At 40.9% G+C, this 21590-nt stretch overlaps 1 protein-coding gene across 1 annotated transcript in view; it reads left to right on the top strand.

Annotated features, from left to right (window-relative positions):
- Positions 1–5160: 5160 nt before the first annotated feature.
- Positions 5161–21590, top strand: part of nr3c1 (nuclear receptor subfamily 3, group C, member 1 (glucocorticoid receptor)) — a 24977-nt gene continuing 8547 nt past the window's right edge. The window contains exons 1-6 of the mRNA XM_029441038.1: positions 5161–5438; positions 6042–7255; positions 19413–19573; positions 19819–19935; positions 20064–20348; positions 20784–20928. Of these exons, the coding sequence (XP_029296898.1) occupies positions 6042–7255; positions 19413–19573; positions 19819–19935; positions 20064–20348; positions 20784–20928 (1922 nt within the window). The 5' untranslated portion in view covers positions 5161–5438. The remainder of the gene's footprint in view (positions 5439–6041; positions 7256–19412; positions 19574–19818; positions 19936–20063; positions 20349–20783; positions 20929–21590) is intronic.

Here is a 21590-nt window from a genome sequence, read left to right as displayed (position 1 = left end):
ATCTGGGAGACTTATGTACCTGTTTGTTTTATATTTGAAATATAAAGTATAATGTGCAGTTCATCATAAGCAGCTTAAACACTGATCATGTGTTTTGGCCTGTTTGGTATCTCATGTCTGCTTTTTCAGCTTGTTTGTGTTTTTGAGTGTTTTGAAGCCATGTTGTAGTAAATCAGAGACTTTCATTGCTGCAGTGTTGAGAGAAGGCGTTGATGATGGGAGCACACCCTTGACTCGTGGTTTTGAGGAGGCAGCGGTCACGCTTTACCCTGTTAATTCAGAGTATATTGTGCTGTAAAGGGGTTGCTAAGCAGCCACAGGGGACTGAGTGGGATTCAAACAGTGGGGATTTAGAGCTACAGTGAGCATACCACTGATCTCTTTTCCTGTGATGTGAGGTTTTGCTGCTTACATTATACATAATATTGTAATGTTTTGTGGATTATGCAACCTTAGCAGTGGAGTGTAGATAGTTAAAACTCTTTCATATCATTAGATGGTGACCATATAGATTATTATGTCAGGGGTTTGTTTTCTTTCTTTCTTTAAATCAAATCAAATCAAATCAAATCAAATGTATTTGTATAGCCCAATATCACAAATTATACATTTGTCTCAGTGTGCTTTACAGACTGTACAGGTTACGACATCCTCTGTCCTTAGACCCTGCATCGCACAAGGAAAAACTTCCTAAAAGAAACCCCAAAATTAAAGGGGAAAAAATGGAAGAAACCTCAGGGAGAGCAACTGAGGAGGGATCCCTCTCCCAGGACGGACAGACGTGCAATAGATGTCGTGTGTACAGGATAAACAACATAGTACAAATACAACATTTGACAGAAATTATGTTGTGTTGGAAAAAAAAAGAAATAGAAAGTTTGGATGAATCCAGGAAAATGTCAAAAAGGCTTCCCGGTGTCCAGCAGGACCAGGTCAGCAGGCGCTGTCACGATTCATGATCCTGACGTAAACTTTATCAGTGGCAACCTGCCACATGAGAGACAGACACTCCGGGGATGATACCCCGGATGGTGAGTTAGTAACATACATTTACATAAATGCATACAGATAGAGAGGGAGAAGAAGAGAGAGGGAGAAAAGGAAGAGAGCAGGGAGGTGTCCCCCGGCAGTCTAAGCCTATAGCAGCATAACTAGGGGCTGATCCAGGGCAAACCTGAGCCAGCCCTAACTATAAGCTTTATCAAAAAGGAAAGTCTTTAGCCTACTCTTAAATGTGGAGAGTGTGTCTGCCTCCCGAACACAACCTGGAAGCTGGTTCCACTGGAAAGGAGCTTGATAGCTGAAGGCTCTGGCTCCCATTGTACTCTTAGAGACTCTAGGAACCACAAGTAACCCTGCAGTCTGGGAGCGTAATGCTCTAGTTGGTTTATAAGGTACTATGAGATCTTTAAGATATGCTGGAGCCTGACCTTTAATTGATTTGTAAGTCAGGAGAAGGATTTTGAATTCTATTCTGTATTTTACCGGGAGCCAGTGCAGAGCAGCTAATACAGGAGTAATATGATCCCATTTCCTTGTTCTTGTCAATACACGTGCCGCTGCATTTTGGATCAACTGAAGAGTCTTAACCGACTTTTTTGGACAACCTGATAACAATGAGTTGCAGTAATCCAGCCTTGAAGTAACAAATGCATGGACTAGTTTTTCTGCATCATTTTGAGACAGGATGTGTCTTATTTTTGCAATGTTACGTAGATGAAAGAAGGCAGTCCTTGAGATTTGTTTTATGTGGGAGTTAAACGACAGATCTTGATCAAAGATGACGCCAAGATTCCTTACAGTGGTGCTGGAGGCCAAGTTAATGCCATCCAGATCTTCTATGTCATTAGAAAATGCGTTTCGGAGGCGTTTAGGGCCAAGTATAATAACTTCAGTTTTGTCTGTGTTTAACATCAAAAAGTTGCTAGACATCCAAGTTTTTATGTCCTTAAGGCATGCTTGAAGTTTAGCCAATTGATTGGTTTCATCTGGTTTAATTGATAGATATAATTGGGTATCATCCGCATAACAATGAAAGTTTATAGAGTGGTTCCTTATAATATTGCCCAAAGGAAGCATATATAAGGTGAATAGAATCGGTCCAAGTACAGAACCCTGCGGAACTCCAAGACTGACTTTGGCTGTCATGGAGGATTTATCGTTAACAAGTACAAATTGAGATCGCTCAGATAAATAGGACTTGAACCAGCTTAGTGCGGTTCCTTTTATGCCAACACAATGTTCCAGTCTCTGTAGTAGAATGTCATGATCAACAGTGTCGAAAGCAGCACTGAGGTCTAACAAGACAAGAACAGAGACGAGTCCTTTGTCTGAAGCCAATAGAAGGTCATTGGTAACTTTCACCAGTGCCGTCTCTGTGCTATGATGAACTCTAAATCCAGATTGAAAAACCTCAAATAAACTATTATTATGTAAAAAGTCACACAACTGTTTTGCGACTGCTTTCTCAAGGATTTTAGCGAGAAAGGGTAGGTTAGATATCGGCCTATAGTTGGCTAAAACCTCTGGATCAAGAACCAGGCTTTTTAAGAAGTGGTTTTATTACAGCTACTTTAAAGGATTTTGGTACGTAGCCAGATAATAGAGACAGGTTGATCATATTTAATAACGAGGTGTTAATTAAGGGTAAAACTTCTTTAAACAGCTTAGTTGGAATCGGGTCTAAAAGACAGGTTGATGGTTTAGACGATGAGATTGTTGAAGTTAGTTGGTTAAGGTTGATTGGAGTAAAACAGTCTAGATATATTTCAGGAGTTACAGATGTTTTTAAAATTCCAACAGTTAAAGTTAAGTCATTACCAATTGAGGTCAGGAGGAGATTAATTTTGTCTCTAATAATTATAATTTTATCGTTTAATACATTTGTATCTAAGGTGTTGGACTTGTATAACAGGAGACTTGGAGTTCATTCCCTGTCCCTTGCTTGGGGATGATTATCTTCCCACATGTGCTATAAAACCTGCTTCCTATTCATCTCACTCATTCTCCCATTAGAGACAATTTCCCTGCCTCCTGTCTTCACTTTATTTTCTGTAGACTCTATCTTTTGGAAAGGGTTGAATTCCATGCAACTTCAGCATGAATAATGTAAGACAATATGGGTCCCAGCTGAGCGTGAAGTAAGAAAATCTGTATATGCTGTAACATTAAATTGACAATTGTGGATTTTGCAAGATCTTGCATTATAATCTGCAGAGTGGCCTGGCCTAAAATACTAAGAAAGGCAGGTCGGGTTGTCTTGCATGAACAAAATCCTTAATAAATGTACACTTCTGGTGTCCAAACATTGTTGCTCTGGTGTGTAATTTTGCAAACAAGCCAGTGAATTTGATGTCTTAGAAAATCTTAGAATGCACTGTTGTGCAGCCTTGAAAGCAACAACTAATACAGGCCCAAACATCTCTGCAGAATTATTATCCCTCTGCATGCAATAAGAGCCTGCCACGCCATTTCCTCTCCTTCCAGCCACTTTTCAACCACTCATATTTCCACATGAAAGAGACAGAATTTTGAACCGGCATGTCTTGAGAAACAAAATGTACTGTACATATATAGCTGGTTTTGGGCTAAAACCTTCCCTCCTATTTGAATAAATACATTATTTGCTTCATGCTATCTTTGAAAAGGCACACCTCCTAATAGTAAGGTGAGAGGGTCACCCATTACAGTTTACTGATTAATAAAGATCAAATAGCAGTTTATCATTTACTGATGCAGCCTTTTTAGTGACCTTTAGTGTCCTCTTGAGCCTCTAGAGAAACATCAAATAGTGATATTATAGTCTCGTAATATTCATTATTCAGTAGAAAACACAACAATAATACAATAATAAAAATAATAATAATAATAAAGTCAAGAGTAGTTTTAAAAATGTAACTGCTGTTTAGATGGCAATGCAACGTCATATTATTGTATGCTATTTACCCCAGCACACCAACCGCCATTTACTGTAGGATAGAAAGTTCTCTAACATATAAATAAACATTACATAGAAGTGTGAGCTAAAATGTTCTTGCATGCACATTTAGACTCAACAATCAGTTGCATCAGATTTTAACAATAATTCTGTGTCTTGAAATTCTAGTAATCTTATAGTGATGTGGTAACTGTGGTACGATACCCAGCAGTACACTCACTCCTTATTATTTTCTCTCAATGTATCTGTTGTAGGGATCTGTAGTCCAAACTCTTTTTGACATCAATACATATTGGCTTCTTCTTTGGTTATTTTTTACAGGTAGTTTGTCACTGCATTGTAAATGACTACAATGTTCATTCATAGATTTTCTTGCTACACCTCTATGTAAGAAAGCGTTATTATTTGCACTGGAATTTTTACCAAATATGCGTGTGAATATGTATCATAACCATTGCTTTGTAGTTAGTTCCTTCATTAATTGATAGTCCTTTTTATTTAAAATCTTCAAAGTTGTCCTAAAAGTTTGAGCATGGACTCCAGCACATAACATACATTCCTGTTTACACCTCTCTCTCTCTCTCTCTCTCTCTCTCTCTCTCTCTCTCTCTCTCTCTCTCTCTCTCTCTATATATATATATATATATATATATATATATATATATATATATATATAATACTTATCATTATTATATACATTTGCTACATTCCTGTTTCCATTCAGTTTACCAATTTGAAATACCGTGTACCACAAAGTTATATTACTTAATTTTTTTATTTATGTTAATATTATTTTAGCATTTTAGCTTGGAAAGGCGCTTCACAAATTAAATGTATTATTATTATTATTATTATTATTATTATTATTATTATTATTATTATTATTATTATTATTATTATTATTATTATTATTATTAATAATAATAATAATATTCAAGCCCTATATTTTAACTTGCACTATTTTATGTCTTAGATTCTTATTTAGCTTTTTCTTGCGTGACTTTCTTTTCTTTATACATATTTAATTGTTGGAGGCAGCCTGAGATCCAAGATTGTCATTGCAGACGACTGCTTCACTGTAGGTGCATATGATAAAGAACTTGAAGACTTGATAACAAGCTGTAGTTGCCCTGCATGGCCAGCAGGCAGCGCTGCATGTTGTAAACAGGTCTGCCATGGGGCTGGCTTGCTCAGTTCTCCATTTTGTATGTTTTTCCTGGAGGTAAGCGCCTACTTTCCTAATGGCTAGCTGCGACTCTCCACAGCTCTGCCAGTTTAACGCACTTTGCATGACAATTTAGAGATCGATCGAGCAGGAAGATTGAAAACTGATAAAACACTGAGCTTCACGTGTTTTTGTCATTGTATCGAGGCATGTAGCTATACGAGTGAGGAATAACAAACACTGAGTCAGTGTTGCGTGTTGTTGTCTGCCACTTTCAACCAAAACAATGTTGACAGACGACCTGTGGACACATACCAACTATCAGTCATTTCAAGGGTAAATATGAGCTTTTGTTCAGATTTGAGTCGATAACGTTATATATGTTAGCTAAAGACAAATACAGTAACGTAGCACATTTAACGCGAATATGCAATTATTAGGGCTATGTTGTCTAGCAGGCTAACGTAACTGTCAACGAAATGTAGGCTGATAACCACATTGCTACCTAGCATGCCAACAGTTAGCAATAAGCTAATGTTAGCATAGCTTAGACTTTGGTCAACTTTAGGACTGTGTCCATTTTGGTCGAATCTCTGTTATGTGTGATTACTTTATGTATAATATATATAATGTGGACACTACTGTCTATGCTGTCATGTTAACCGTGTGCTCAAGGGAATAGCAGATAACGCAGTTAGCTATCTTTAGCTACGTTAGCCATCAAGGGCGCGCAGGGGGGCATGCTTGTCAACTTTCCCCAGGCTTATATTGACCTAACGTCTGTCACTTGCTCTCTGCATGTGCACAAGCTGAAATCATTATAAATAACATTACAGTGTAGCTCGTCTCATAATCCCCCTTTACTGTGTTTTAATGTGGTTGCTATGCACTCTAGTTACTCTGTCAATGCTCTCTGTTTATCCCCTCGCAAACACATAGATGGATAAAGGTGGAGTGAAGAAGATAACATATAAAAGAGATGATAATTTAAGCAAATTAGTCTACACTGAAAGCGCTGAGGAGGGAGGTCTGTTGAAAGTGGCTCCTCACAGTGCCATGTCCATCACCTCTGCCAACTCTGTCGTTCTTTCATCCAACCAGTTGATGCAACCAGGTCAGGTGCCTAACGGCCTCAGCAACTTTCCCCTTCCAGAGGAGCTCACCTCCGCCTCTATCACTGCCACCGTAGGCCCCTTGACAGAAGACCCAGAGCCCCGGGTCCTGACTAAAGAGCAGAAGCTTCAGCAGCAGCAGACACAGACTTCAACTACATTTGGGCGTCAAACCTTAAAGGAACATCTGCCCCAGTTGGAGGCCAGTATAGCAGACATTACCCAGTCCTCCTGCATGGATTCACTTATTGGGGGATCAGATCCCAATTTCTTCCACATGAAAACAGAGGATTTCTCCATGGATAAAGGAGACCAGGATCCCATTGACCTTGATCATGCCTTTGATCACATTGGAAAAGATGTGGATGTGAACCAGAAGTTTTTCAGTGACAACACTCTGGACCTGCTGCAAGACTTTGAGCTCACTGGGTCCCCCTCAGATTTTTATGTAGGGGATGATGCCTTCCTGTCCACTCTGGCAGACGAGTCTTTGCTTGGGGACGTTAGCTCAGAGAGGGACATAAAGCCTGCCGTGGTTGAGAGCATTAACAGCAGTGGGGTAGTCCCTGTTGCCATCAATGGCAGCAATAGTACAACTCCAGGTCAGTCCAGCCCAAGCATATCCACAACGGTCTCCTTAACCCCTACAACCAGTTTGTCTGAGTTGGTGAAGAAAGAAAAAGATGTTGGCTTCATTCAGCTCTGCACCGAAGGTGGGATCAAACGGGAAAAGACGTCTGCAGGCCAGAGTTATTGCCAAATCAGCGGCGCATCCTCCACAGTGTCCATGCCCAGCTCTAACACCATCTCCATCTGTGGGGTCAGCACTTCAGGAGGACCAAGCTACCACTTTGGAATCACCTCCACCAGCAATGAAGCTCAGCAGCAGAAGGATCAGAAGCCAGTGTCCAGCCTGTTTCTCCCAGTTACCACCATTGGCGGGGCCTGGAACAGAATCCAGAGTATAGGGGACAACTCTGTAATGCTCAGGACCAATGAGGCTTTCTCAGGCTCTCCCTCTTATCCCACCAGCTTTCCCAGGTAAGAAATGTAGCCAGTGTGGGGTCTGATCCGACCTTTCGTTTTTTGTCTTACTAACATAAGCTACCATATTTATGTGTTGGTCGCAGTTATGTCTTATTTATTCCACCTCTGCATCACAAGACTTGTAATGCCAATTTCTCAAAGACCAGGGACCGTATTCATAAAGCTTCCTATTATACAGAGTTGCTCCTAGTGAGGGAGGTCTGAGAATAACGTGTAGCATTATGACGTTTTCTAAGAATTTCCCTTACAGTAAAGTTAAAAGTTTTTCACAAAGCATCTTAGCCCCTTAAGAGAACTCCTAAGGTGAAACTGTTATGAGTAGGGAGGATGACCTTTAAGAGGCTTAAGAGTTTCTTAAGCGGAGGAAAAAATGTGTTGTACACTGGCTCAGATTTGCATGCAAACCAACGGCGCTACTTGTATAGACTTGCCAGAAATTGAATTTAGGAGATCTCTGAGAATATTCTCAAACTGTTTGTGATTACGGCCCCAGAGGAGTTAGCCCTCGTCTTTGCAACAGAGCTGTGGCCTCCAGAACATTTGAAATAAGCCTGGTCATGAGCCCCATGTCCGCAACTTCTCAAACCCTTTGTGCTGAAATGAATAGTCATTTTATCAATTAGTTGATAAGCAGAATATGAGTTAATGACAATTTGGTTAACAGATTAAATCTGAATTATTTGTCAAAATATTATTTGGTTACTGCTGCTCAAATGTAATTATCTATTCTCTTCTCATATCATTGCAAACTAGATACTTTGGGCTTTTTGACTGTTGGTCAGGCAACACAAGCCATTTAAAGTTGAGATACCCTAATCAAGCTTGTTGCAAGGTTTGTGTCCTTGTTCCTCAATGAGAGTCTTTTAATGTTGGATGGAATATCTTTCTTTTCTGATATCTTTTAATATTTATATTTCCCCCCATAATACAGATTGTTAATTTAACAAGTACTGGACAGCCTTTTAGAAGTTTACTCCACTTTATGTTTCACATGGTTGTCACCTTGTGTGTGTTGGGAAATGGTTTGAGTGATATAATTAAGGTGTTAACAGATCACAAATGGACAGCTCTAAATACGTGTAAACGACCACCAAGATGCATTGTGATCCGATCACTCAAACCACTTGTCGAGGTGGTCTAGGACGTATTGTTCGTTGTCCGCTTTTGTAGTGTAAACGTTAATGCGTCCTTGACAAGGACGTAACAGGAAAAGCATAAAAGCCGCGACTCTTGTTTTGATCCTCCCTTTTTTCATCTCCAGTTGGTTCTCAAATCTCTTATGAAGGTAATAAAATAGTAACACAGAGGCTCCGTAGTCTGAGATGGCAAAATCTTTATTGCTCCCACATTGCCAACAGCAGCGCATTACAGCCTCACTTTTTCCGATCTTACCTTTCACAATAAAAGCCCTAGACATATAGGCTGCATCAGTAAAGTTAAATAATTATATAATGTATAATGTCTTTTAAGCTATCTATCTATCTATCTATCTGATTTCTATCTATCTATCTATCTATCTAATTGATTTCTATCTATCACTGCTTACCACGGAACGTAAGTTCACTCAGAGCACATCGTTGTAAGAGTCGACTCAACAAAATAGCTTACACTGGCTTTGTCTCTCAAAATGTCAAAGAGTCCATGTTTTATGAGTGCGTCAAACATCTTGAGCGATTTGTATTTCTTTTTTTAATTTCCGGCAGACTAGGGACGGGAAGTGCACTGCCGCCTCGCCAGATAAAAACAACAATGCATTTGGTCTTTGCAAACAGAAATAATGTGTTTATTAAGTGAGATCCGATCACAAGTGGTCACTTGAGACAAATGTCAAGACGCATTCGAATGCCAGGTGTGAACTTATGCGCTTAGAGCTGTCCACTTGTGATCGGATCACAAAAGATTGTAGTAATACCAGGGTCTTTCACAGCTCATGTAACCTGAATGCAGTAAACAAAGTATCAGAAAGAGAGCGCTTCATATAAACAAAACCAATTTAAAAAGTGGGTCTGTCAGCTTCTAATGTAAAGACAATACTTGGGCTTTAGGCATTATCATTATTTTTTAAATAAATGAATAATCAGTGGACGTGTTATACATTTTGATAAGCGTGAACCAAAACTGCCCCTTGCAGGTTTGGTTTGTGGTGTTTGTTACCATAGCAATTAAGGCTTGATTTTAACTCGAGTTATCTACCTGAGACAAAAATGCCTTGGTTAACCCTGTAGTTAAGTTATTTAACCCACTAATCTGCTGTGAGAAACAGGCTTGTGGGCTCTACAGGACGTGGCTGCAGCAATAAGCACCAAGATCTTGAAAAGGACGTGCTGTTCAAAGGCCAGGGGAATTCCACTTTTATCCAAGACAAACTTTTCATCTTTTTTTTTTTCTCAGACTGTACCAGCCTGCGCATCATTATGTGTGTTTATGGAATATCCCAATTGCAATGTGTGATCAAGAGTATTCCATTTCAGGACTCAAAATACCGCGTGCACATGCAAAATAATTCCTGTGAAATTTAAACTCGCTCTGTATGGAATTCACAACTTTAATGCACCAGTGCACGTAACAGTTTGGGGCTGCCAACTCTCACGCATTCACTGCAAGGCGCACGCAATCAACTTCATGGCGTGTAAAGAGCACACTGGCAGCGCATGGATAGACAAGACAGCACAGCTCAACAGCAGCACCGTGTAAAATAAACTATCAAACCCATCGGCGCTTGGATTTGAAGCACATCAACTTGTGCTGTTATGGTACCGAAACTTGGAACAGCCAAAAAAGGACGAAGGAAGATGAATATGTGAGGTCATTTTAGAAGTCCTAATATGATAAAACAGTTTTCCATTACAGGGAAAGTCAATTTGAATTATATTTGTAACGCGTAGAAAATGACCTCCTTTTATACTCTCATAACTTAAATGAATAAATGTTTTCCTTTTTAGACGTTTGCTGAAATTGTCAACATTGTTCACAATGATCCTGACTATGACCATGTAAATTAGAATTTATAATTATTATTTATTTTTTGAGAAAATGTATTGGAAAGTCAGCTCTAATTACATTTCTTCATATTTGAACCGTCATAAAAAAGAAAATGTCTCAGTGATTTAATATTGGGTTTCTTACGGTTGGTTCCGGCCGCGGTTGTAAGCGCTGAGAAAGAATGGCAAATAAACCAAATGCTGTTTTGGTATATTTTGAACCCCCTAAACCAGATAGTGTTTTATTAGTTTTGACTCTCTTTTGCTTTGCAGTTTAACTTGCTGTTGGCTCCGCTCATCCTCTAACTGACGTATCCACTCTGTGGGGGGTTCATGAGGTTGTTTAGGGCAGACCTCTTCGATCCCACAGTAGCATTATGCCAAAAATAAACCTGAGATGTGCACTGTCTTCAATTGAGGCAGATCTTTCCCCAAGGAGCAGCACAGACAATTCATTCAACAGTAGAGTTAAATGAATTGTGGCCTCATCAGAGTGGTCAGGCCTGTACAGAGGAACTTCTGTAAAGTGAAAAAGTCTACATATTCCTCTGATTTGCTCATGTGATTTTGATTAATCTTACCGGCCCCACAAAGTGTCTTTTATACAGTTATTACTCTGCTTCCCTGTAGAGTTTTATAGGTTCAGCTGTGAATGGGGCTTTGGGATCCAGTTGTGAAGCAGCTTAATAGAAATTCTTCACCAACAGTGGTTTGGCAGAAGTGTGTATCTACATTCACACCTTTCTGATTCACAGTATCTGACACGGAGAGATCAGAGATTGGCACGTGGATGTAGACCATGTCAACAAGGCCATGGGTGTGTTCAGATGCTGTCAGACAATCATCTGATACACCTCATCTTCGTTACACATATGGCTTTAATTGCACCGTTTTGTGGTCTGTAGAGGTGTGTGTGTTTTAAGTATATAATTATATCTGTGAGTGTGAGCCAGGATAATTTTTCTGTGTGGCTGTTTGTGTATTGGCTTCTTCTGTTTCCGACTTTTTTTTATCACATGAGTGTCTCTCTAGTGAATGGGAGATTGTTGTTGTGCGCTGCCTGTTCGCCTCTACCTGTGTGACATTTAACCGCTTGAAATTAGCTGAGCTCTGTTGTTGTCAGGCTGTTGGCATCAGCTCACCATCTCCTCAAGCTTCTCACGCAATGGTGCTGCTGCTTCCTGCAGAGGCTCAGAGGACCTTGCATGGCACGGAGTACCTGACCTTCCGTAGCCCCACAGTTTGCTACTTTGCACTGTGCAGGTTTTCTTAGTCCAACTAGCTGGGATTCGTAACATTACCAAATTTACCCGTACTTACATTTTCATTTTATGTATGACAGTTTTATGATGTGACTCAGTTTTAAGGTCTGACTCGCAACAACCGGTTCTCACATTATGAAGAATGCTTCACCTTGTAATGCGCAGCTTTGTTTCTATTTTGGGGAAATCACACCCTCGTCTTACGTTAATTAGTTTTGATGTGGCATGACCTTATTAAGATTAATTTTCACTCAAGGAAATACCTGCATTGAATAGAGGGAAACATGCGGAAACATAATTTCTCTGACGGAAAATCACACAGGTCGTTTACTAGGCTTGTGTTTTTGTTTTGAGCGTGGCATTTCCTCCTCCGGCTGTGATTGGCCAAGCCCATTGAGTGGAGCTCAATTTGTGGGTCAGATGTAATGACTTATCCATATATCCTGCTCCTGACTTGAGACTGTTCTCTCTCTGGCTCTTTGTCAAAATAAGAAATGTTTTGGCCCATATGATCTATAAAAACGATATTTAAAATGCACAGTAGGTTACTGGAATTTCTTGGAAGCGTTTGACTCTTAATGGAGGAGCGTTGTTTGCAGGAGTAATAAAACTGGCTCACTGAATAGAGCTGTTCTCACATTTAGACAAAGCAGTGTTGTGTAGCTTCAACATCTAGTGTTCTCTCTTTGTGCATGTTTGAGTAATTTATGTTTCAGGTTTTCACATATATAAAGGGTCAGACTGTCACTAAAGTCATTCATGGGATGGATTCATAACTTCAGTACAGTCTTTCTATTCATTAATCACATGTAAACATTCTGTCTGCCGAATATTAACTAGCACTGAAACAATTATTTGATTAATTGATGAACAGAAAATGAATCGGCAACCACTTTTATAATATACATATACATACATAAAGCTATATTTAAAAAAATATACACATATACATAAAGCTATATATGTGTGTATATGTATGTATGTATTTATATAAAGCCTTGTATTCTCAGCTCTCAATCTTGGCTCGGTGTTTTGAGAGTAATCTTTGGTCAGAGTCGCTATTCAGTGCATAATGATGATCTGGCACACTCCTCACCTCTCTGCCTCTCTTTCTCTCTCTCTTTCTGTCTCTCTCCCTCTTTCTTTTTGCTTCCTGCACAAGGGCAGAGACATGGACTGTCTGTTTTCTTTGTGTATAATGGATGAGTGTGTAGATGTGTGCGCATGTGGGTGTGTCATCATGAGTGCTGTGGCAGGCATGCGGACAACAGAAAGCTGCCGTGAAGCTCTCACTTTCCTGACCTACTTTCCCTCCCGCCTGCCCACAGCTGGCGCCGAGTTAGTGCACCAGATCAAATGCCAACCATTCCAGTCTCTTTCACGTTATTACCTCATTCTCCTGTAGCCACAGTTTTCTGTATTAGTTTTTGTTGAGTTTTGACACTGAATAGGCTTACAGAAAGTCCCCGTATTGAGGTTAAGAGGATGTTGCTAAGTCTGTGAGTTTTTTGTGCCCTTCTTCTTACTTTTATGTGCAGTTGTCGAGTCGGCAAAGCCAAACTTTGGGAGTGGGTTCCTCCCACATTCAGCGGTATCCAGCTAAAAGTATTATGGTTGTGCACACAGTAGCAGCAAGCCTCCAATTCAATTTAAAGGCCGGGAAGCCAACTCCCACCTACACTCAGTCACTAACGGCTCCTGTTGTGGAAACTAATATGGAAACTCAAACACATTTGATGGTTATTTTCTTGTACTCTCTCAGGTTTAGTCTTTCTTCTCTGATGTAGCCAAACGGTAGTTGCTGCGTTGGGCTACAAAATGTAGTTTTTGAAACAGGTTTGTCAATACAGCATGGGGGAGGAGACAACGGCCCCTTGCAGGCAGTGACACTGAGGGATGTAAGAATATCTCACTACTGGCTTGTTTCATGACTCAAAACAATGGCCATGAAAACGCTTGATGTCAGTGTAGAACAAAGGGTACTATGTCTCCATCGTATTTAGTTTCTTAGACATCATGGCTTATGTTTAGTGAATATGTTGCACTAATGTGAAGTACTTAAAACATACCGTCTGTTTTTGTTGGAGGGCACTTGAGGCAGATATTTTAGAGAGGTCCAGCCCCCTCTCTAGCCAAACAAACCCAGTCTCTCCACTCCCTCATAGAAGCTGCATTGTTGTTATGCCTGCAAGAATTATTCAGAGCGTGCAGACCAGTTCCCCTTTCTATTTTGGTCGGCCTTACCTCGGGGAAGGAGCACTTCCTTCTGCTCGCCACACGCTCAGAGTTTCGAAGAAGATGAGGATAAGTTTGTGCAATGTTGATCCATATTAGGAGCAGTGATAATCTGGTCAATCAAGTTATAAGCATGCATCCATATTCTATTATTACAGCTTGACCTCAACACGTGAGCCACAGACTACCGGTTGAACACAATTATTGTTCATAATTTGTTTTTAAGATGACTCATTTAAAATGGCTGGGCCTAAATTAGGTTAATTATGCTGATGTAGACTGATATGTGGAATGCAGTTCATGCACAATCACAAATTATCTACCTCACCTAAAAACAAATGCGTCTCGTCTGAATTGAAAAAGAGGCTGAGGTATATAGAGTAGGGGTATATAGAGTAGAGGTGTATATAGAGTAGAGGTGTATAGAGTAGAGGTATATAGAGTAGGGGTGTGTAGAGTAGGGGTATATAGAGTAGTGGTGTAGGGGTATATAGAGTAGAGGTATATAGAGTAGGGGTGTGTAGAGTAGGGGTGTGTAGAGTAGGGGTATATAGAGTAGGGGTATATATAGAGTAGAGGTGTATATAGAGTAGTGGTGTATAGAGTAGGGGTATATAGAGTAGGGGTATGTAGAGTAGGGGTATATAGAGTAGGGGTGTAGGGGTATGTAGAGTAGGGGTATGTAGAGTAGGGGTATGTAGAGTAGGGGTATGTAGAGTAGGGGTATGTAGAGTAGGGGTATGTAGAGTAGGGGTATGTAGAGTAGGGGTATGTAGAGTAGGGGTATGTAGAGTAGGGGTATGTAGAGTAGGGGTATGTAGAGTAGGGGTATGTAGAGTAGGGGTGTATAGAGTAGGGGTATATAGAGTTAGGGTGTATAGAGTAGGGGTATATAGAGTTAGGGTATATAGAGTAGGGGTATGTAGAGTAGGGGTATGTAGAGTAGGGGTGTGTAGAGTAGAGGTGTGTAGAGTAGAGGTATATAGAGTAGGGGTATGTAGAGTAGGGGTGTGTAGAGTAGGGGTATGTAGAGTAGGGGTATGTAGAGTAGGGGTTGTATAGAGTAGGGGTGTGTATAGAGTAGGGGTGTATAGAGTTAGGGTATATAGAGTAGGGTATGGTAGAGTAGAGGTGTTGTAGAGTAGAGGTATATAGAGTAGGGGTATATAGAGTAGAGGTATATAGAGTAGAGGTGTATATAGAGTAGTGGTGTAGGGGTATATAGAGTAGAGGTATATAGAGTAGGGGTGTTGTAGAGTAGGGGTGTGTAGAGTAGGGGTATATAGAGTAGGGTATATAGAGTAGGGGTATATAGAGTAGAGGTGTATAGAGTAGGGGTGTATAGAGTAGGGGTATATAGAGTTAGGGTGTATAGAGTAGGGGTATGTAGAGTAGGGGTATGTAGAGTAGGGGTGTATAGAGTAGGGGTTGTATAGAGTTAGGGTATATAGAGTAGGGGTATGTAGAGTAGAGGTATATAGAGTAGGGGTATATAGAGTAGGGTATATAGAGTATGAGGGTGTATAGAGTAGGGGTTGTATAGAGTTAGGGTATATAGATGTAGGGTATGTCGAGTAGAGGTGTGTAGAGTAGAGGTATATAGAGTAGGGGTATATAGAGTAGGGGTATGTAGAGTAGGGGTATGTAGAGTAGAGGTGTGTAGAGTAGAGGTATATAGAGTAGGGGTATATAGAGTAGGGGTATATAGAGTAGAGGTTATATAGAGTAGAGGTGTATAGAGTAGGGGTGTATAGAGTTAGGGTATGTAGAGTAGAGGTGGTATAGAGTTAGGGTATGTAGAGTAGGGGTATATAGAGTAGGGGTGTATAGAGTAGGGGTGTATAGAGTAGGGGTGTATAGAGTTAGGGTATATAGAGTAGGGGTAGTAGAGTAGAGGTTGTGTAGAGTAGAGGTATATAGAGTAGGGGTATATAGAGTAGGGGTATATAGAGTAGCGGGTGTATAGAGTAGGGGTGTATAGAGTTAGGGTATGTTAGAGGTGTGTAGAGTAGGGGTATGTAGAGTAGGGGTATGTAGAGTAGGGGTGTGTAGAGTAGAGGTGTGTAGAGTAGAGGTATATAGAGTAGGGGTGTATAGAGTAGAGGTGTATAGAGTAGGGGTATATAGAGTAGGGGTATATAGAGTAGAGGTATGTAGAGTAGGGGTATATAGAGTAGAGGTGTGTAGAGTAGGGGTATGTAGAGTAGAGGTATGTAGAGTAGGGGTATATAGAGTAGGGGTGTATAGAGTAGGGGTGTATAGAGTAGGGGTGTATAGAGTAGGGGTGTATAGAGTAGAGGTATATAGAGTAGAGGTATGTAGAGTAGGGGTATATAGAGTAGGGGTATATAGAGTAGGGGTGTATAGAGTAGAGGTATATAGAGTAGGGGTTTGCCAAGCTACTTGTGACACTCGAGGATAAAAGGGGATTATGAATTGTTAAGCAGTGCACTGGGCCACCGGAATTATCGTAAGTGCATGAAGTGGCTTGACTCATTAAAACCCAGGTGGATTCATCACACTCCTACCAACAAATGCGGTTATCGTTCTTAGCACTGCTCTTGTTGAAGTCGAGACCCATCTCTAGGTGTCTCTGCCTTTTGTGCTGTGGTTGTGCTCTGACCGATAGTAAACTCTGAGGGAATGCGAGAACTTCCTGTCGATTGCGAGCTCTCGCTTCAACAGATGGTTTCAGAAAGAGGAAATTTGGTATTTCCCACACTGCCGTGCTGCAGCTTTGATTGATTTATGTCTGACAATCCACAAAAAAACAGATTTTTATGGCTGAATTGAATGTCAATTGATTCCAAATTGAGTTTAGAGAAAACACTGAAAAGCACCGACATTACGTCAGGCTCACTTTGTTGTTGTATAGCGGCTGCAGTATTTGAGCCACTAGCTTACAGCTGTCTAATAAAGCTGTCCTGCTGACACTGGTGGGCCAGTAAAGGACAAACTGGTTACCCCTCCACACCCTCTGACATCATCTTCATCATCATCACCACTCTGGACTCATTAGCCTCCTCCGCCCACCCTGTTAGTTTACAACGGCCTCCTTTTGGAGCTTAAAGGGCTTTAGTTTCTGTGTGTCCATATACTGTATGTGTGTGTGCTCTCATAGCTGTGTGTTAAGGAAACCCCACATAAATCTGTGTGTGAGACAGATGGCATGCTGGTTACATCATTGCAGCATCACAGCTTTTGTATGAATTGTATGATTCTGGCTGTGATCCAAACAGCAGGTACTCAGACATGCTGGTTGAAGGCAAAACTATTATTTTAAAAAAATAAATGTTCTCCCTGTGCCCCTTTTCCTCCCACAGTCCAAAGTCGGGATGTCACAGTGCGGAAGTTATAAATGGAAAAAAAAAAGGAAATATGATCTTTTAAAGGTGCAGTTTGGTAACTGATACTCTTTCAACTACCTCAAACATCCTTTAGTGATTTATTGCAGTCTTTCGCGATGTGTTTATCGCGCAAGTTGACATCAAATAACGAGAAAAAAACAATATATTGTGCAACTGTATGATAATCTGTTTGTTTGTCACTATTAGCGGCCTCTTTCACATTACACCTAGTTATTTGATTCATTATTAATATTAATGTTTTGAGTACTTCTTACTTCTTTATTTTACTTTCACACTTGTTAATCTTGCACAACATGGTGCAACTTTTATTATTTATGATTTGGTAGCAATCTCAACAAAACCTGTGCAGGACCAAAGATGATGCTCTGCTGGGAAACAGATTTATTCTGGTTATGAAAAGGCAACGTTACAAAAATAGGTTTATTGTATTGGTGTATTGGATTTGGATGTGTGATTGTTAATCTTATGTTTCCTAGTTCCACTTTCACAAAGGAATGATTAATGTAGCTTCTGTCTGTATTAGCGTAGGTTGGGCTACAATAGGTTAGAATGATGAGTCCAATTTCCAAGTCTAAAAACTAGCTTTTTGATTTTAACTGTAGCAAGCTATAAATATTTATAATATTGTTCCTTTTGCTCAGGTTGTCCAATTTAAACAATGATAAATTGTCCACACAATATGCAGTGTGATTTGTTGAATGATTTTGTGTCGTACATCTTGGCTGTAGATTAAAACCCTTTTGTTCTTCAAAACTTTTGGTTAAGTGTCTTCGCTGAATGGGATTTGAAAAGGTAAAGAAAGCCGGCTGCCGGATGAATTGGAAATGCAGTTTTACTGGATTTTCATGGATTCTGTCGCTGTGTGTTCTCACTTAAATCTGCCCCCTGTTTCACCTCTCAACCCCCTACAAACAAACCCAAAGATTAGGAGGTTTAAATTTCGTTTGTACCAAACAATGCAGAGTGCAGCCAAAAACACTATAAAAGCTCACAAGCTATTGGATACAAGTCATAATGGACCGACTTATTGACCACAGTGTGTTTTCAGTGGTGCTCAGAAAGCTCTCAGACCTCTCGTGGTTAGACGGCCTCCTCTGAGGGCTCTCCCTGATAGTTTTTTTCATGCTTAATGCTTCTGCACTTGATGCTTTGATGTTTCAATCAGGTTTTCCCATCCCGCTTCACCCACTTACTGCTGGGGCCTGGCCTGCTTTCATGCTTATACCCTCATATTGTATAACTAAGACTGAACTTGGCTCAAATCTGAATGTGTAAGTGTGTTAATGTGCAGAGAAGAGTTCAGAGCCGCTCTTATCAAATAAAGCAGTTTATTGTCATTGCGGTGCAGACTCGCGGACACATGGACAGACGGACACAGTTGTTGCATGTCTCACTGTCCTCTCAGTGTGGGTGTTGTTGTTGCTGTGTCCACTGAGTTAGAAAGGGGGTGTGGCCCTGTGGGCCATGGATGCTGCAAAGCCTGACGTCCTCTAGTGGTAGTTTTGAGAGAGTGCATTTAACCACTCTAGACTGGGCCTGGAAACGTTTGTGGTTCAGCCAAAGGAAGAAGGGCTATTTCATGACAACCACTGGATTCAGGACGTGACCACAGATAGTCTGATCATTTAGGCTTTAAAGGCCCAAACAGGCACAATGGGACTCACTTTTCTTCCCTTACTATTTTGGGAACGAAGGCGAAGTTGAGGAAAAACGAGCACAAGGAACACATTGAGTCTGATGGGTGTGTGTGTAGTTTATTTATACTGAGTTTTTGTGCAGAATGTTAAATATGAACTACAGCTGAACTCGCAGCTCACATACAGTAGAATACTCGATGTTTTGTTTTTGTGGGTAAAATGTTTTCCTGCAAACAAACTAAGGTTGTGTTCACATTCAGTGTTACTCACCAAAACATATTTGTGTGTATCCTTGCAATCTAACACTCACGATGAATGCATTTACCTCCTCACAAAGCTGTTTGAAAGTTGCGTTGTTTATATCCATGTATACTAGCGAGTAGTTTTTCTTCTGTCCTGCGTTTTCCAGCACATTGCTGCACATCTAGGCATTACCGCCTCGTGTAGATCAGTCGAATAGCATTAAACCATTGGTAGGAATGTGAATGCGTCTCCGCTACATGTGCGTTTGCAAGTGCGTCTTATCGCACAAGACAAACAAAATGGGGACTCACTCATGGAAAAACAGCTCCATAGCATTCTAGAGGTCAAAAACTCCACAGGGAACCTTTGAGAGAGACTGATTATCTATTACATTTGTCTGATCTGTCTCCTCCCTCTCTCTCCAGTTCTATATCCAGACAGGAAGTGATCTCTGCACCATCCTCGACACAGGGAAAGAGTGGGATACATAAAATCTGCCTGGTGTGCTCTGACGAAGCTTCAGGCTGCCACTACGGTGTTCTCACCTGTGGCAGCTGCAAGGTCTTCTTCAAGAGAGCAGTGGAAGGTAAAAAAACATAAGACATCATTATTTTCTCACTGATTTATTCATCGCCGGAGATGGACTCATTCATCACTAACCTGTGTCACATAAGTTTGTTTAAATGGTGGAGTCGTTATGACTTTAAGTTGGAGGCATGATCATTACGCAGTAAAGGACTGTGATAGAGCTAATTTGTTTCTCTCCCTGGAGTGTTTGCCACAGCAGTGAAGGTAAATAACAGATTAATCTTCCTCTTCTGTGTACCTCAGGGCAGCATAATTACCTGTGTGCTGGGAGGAACGACTGCATAATAGACAAGATCAGGAGGAAGAACTGCCCCGCCTGCCGCTTCCGCAAATGTCTGATGGCAGGCATGAACCTGGAAGGTGCATATTAACCACACAGATAACGGCAGACGGTGTAGCCTTGCCTTGTTCCTGTCTCCTCTTCAACTTTTTTTCTTATTTCACTGAACTCTTCCCTGCATGTCCATCCCTGTTTTTTTCCTCTGCAGCGCGTAAAACCAAGAAGTTGAACCGCTTAAAGGGCGCCCAGCCGAGCAACCCGCCCGAGCTGATTACTGCTCCGCCAATTGAGGCCCGTTCCCTTTTACCTGTTAAGTCCATGCCTCAACTTGTTCCCACGATGCTGTCCCTGCTGAAGGCCATCGAGCCGGACACCATCTACGCAGGCTACGACGGCACCCTGCCCGACACCTCCACCCGCCTCATGACCACCCTCAACAGGCTGGGCGGGCGGCAGGTCATCTCTGCTGTCAAGTGGGCCAAGGCTCTGCCAGGTGAGTGGAGTGCTCTGCCAGTAGGAGTGTAGACTTGTCCATTGCAGTGGCTGTAGACTTTGTATATTAAGATTAAGGTACTTTATATTGGCGAGATGCAAAGATAAAAAAGTGAGACATTGAGGATAACATTTAACATGGATATGCCATATTGCAATTTGTTCCTCTCTTTCTGTAATGCACATGTAGACTCTGGTATTTAGGTTTAGCACTTGATATCCCAGAAATGGAAAGAAAATCCAACCTGTGCAGACACATTTTTTATTTTAGCACACAGTGAACTAACTACAGGGACGGTCTCCCTGGAGCAACTTGGGGTCCAAATGTTTTACTGTATTTTTATTTGGTTAATCTTCACTGTCACCACCACACACTCTTAGACATAGTGACCGTATTGGGAGTCTGCTGAAGTATTTTCATGTCCTTCCACTTCAGGTTTCAGGAACCTGCACCTGGACGACCAGATGACTCTGCTGCAGTGCTCCTGGCTCTTCCTCATGTCGTTCGGTCTGGGCTGGAGATCTTACCAGCAGTGCAACGGCAACATGCTCTGCTTCGCACCAGACCTCGTCATCAACGAGTATGTATCAATCCACTCTATGTACACTCTTGTACAAAAGTATTATCACAGTAATGTGTTTAAAATCAACCCGAATGAAGTGTTTTATGATTATTAACAGTGAAAGTTAGAATATACAAAACCCCGGCCTGGTAAAGGGATTCTTTATTTGCCTCTCACTGAAGTGATATTTTCAAGCCTATGATTCCAGCCAACGCATACATCTGTTTGTTTATGCATATCAGCGCAGCTCTCCGCTCTGTGTCGTATCTCGCGAGAATCAAACCGTGTCTGTCAGCTGTCATCAGTAATCAGTGTTTCATCCCTCCTTATAGAGTTGATGACTCCGTTTGTAAACAGCGCTGTGAGTGTAGCGAGCAGTCGGCACAGCAACCATGCTTAGGGCTGTAATAGGCCTTTTGATTTGTTTCCCTTTTTTTTTAATAATCACAAGCTGAAAGTTAATACGATCATAATTAATATCTGATGAAGAATTATTCTCTCTTAGCCTCAAACCAAATTCAGCCTGTTTTGTCAGATTGTTATATTTGCCTTTGAAAGAATCCCTCTCACTTTGGTAAAAAGCCTTTTGCAAAGTGGTTTCATATATATTAGCCCCGGTGTTTCATCATGTACATTTCTAAAGAATTTTATTTCCACTTTTGACTCAAATAAAGGACGGA

Source organism: Cottoperca gobio, chromosome 10 (assembly GCF_900634415.1).
Source record: "Cottoperca gobio chromosome 10, fCotGob3.1, whole genome shotgun sequence".
Taxonomy (NCBI): Eukaryota; Metazoa; Chordata; class Actinopteri; order Perciformes; family Bovichtidae; genus Cottoperca; species Cottoperca gobio.
The sequence above is the reverse complement of the archived record's forward strand: the minus strand, read 5'-3'. Positions and strand labels throughout refer to the sequence as shown.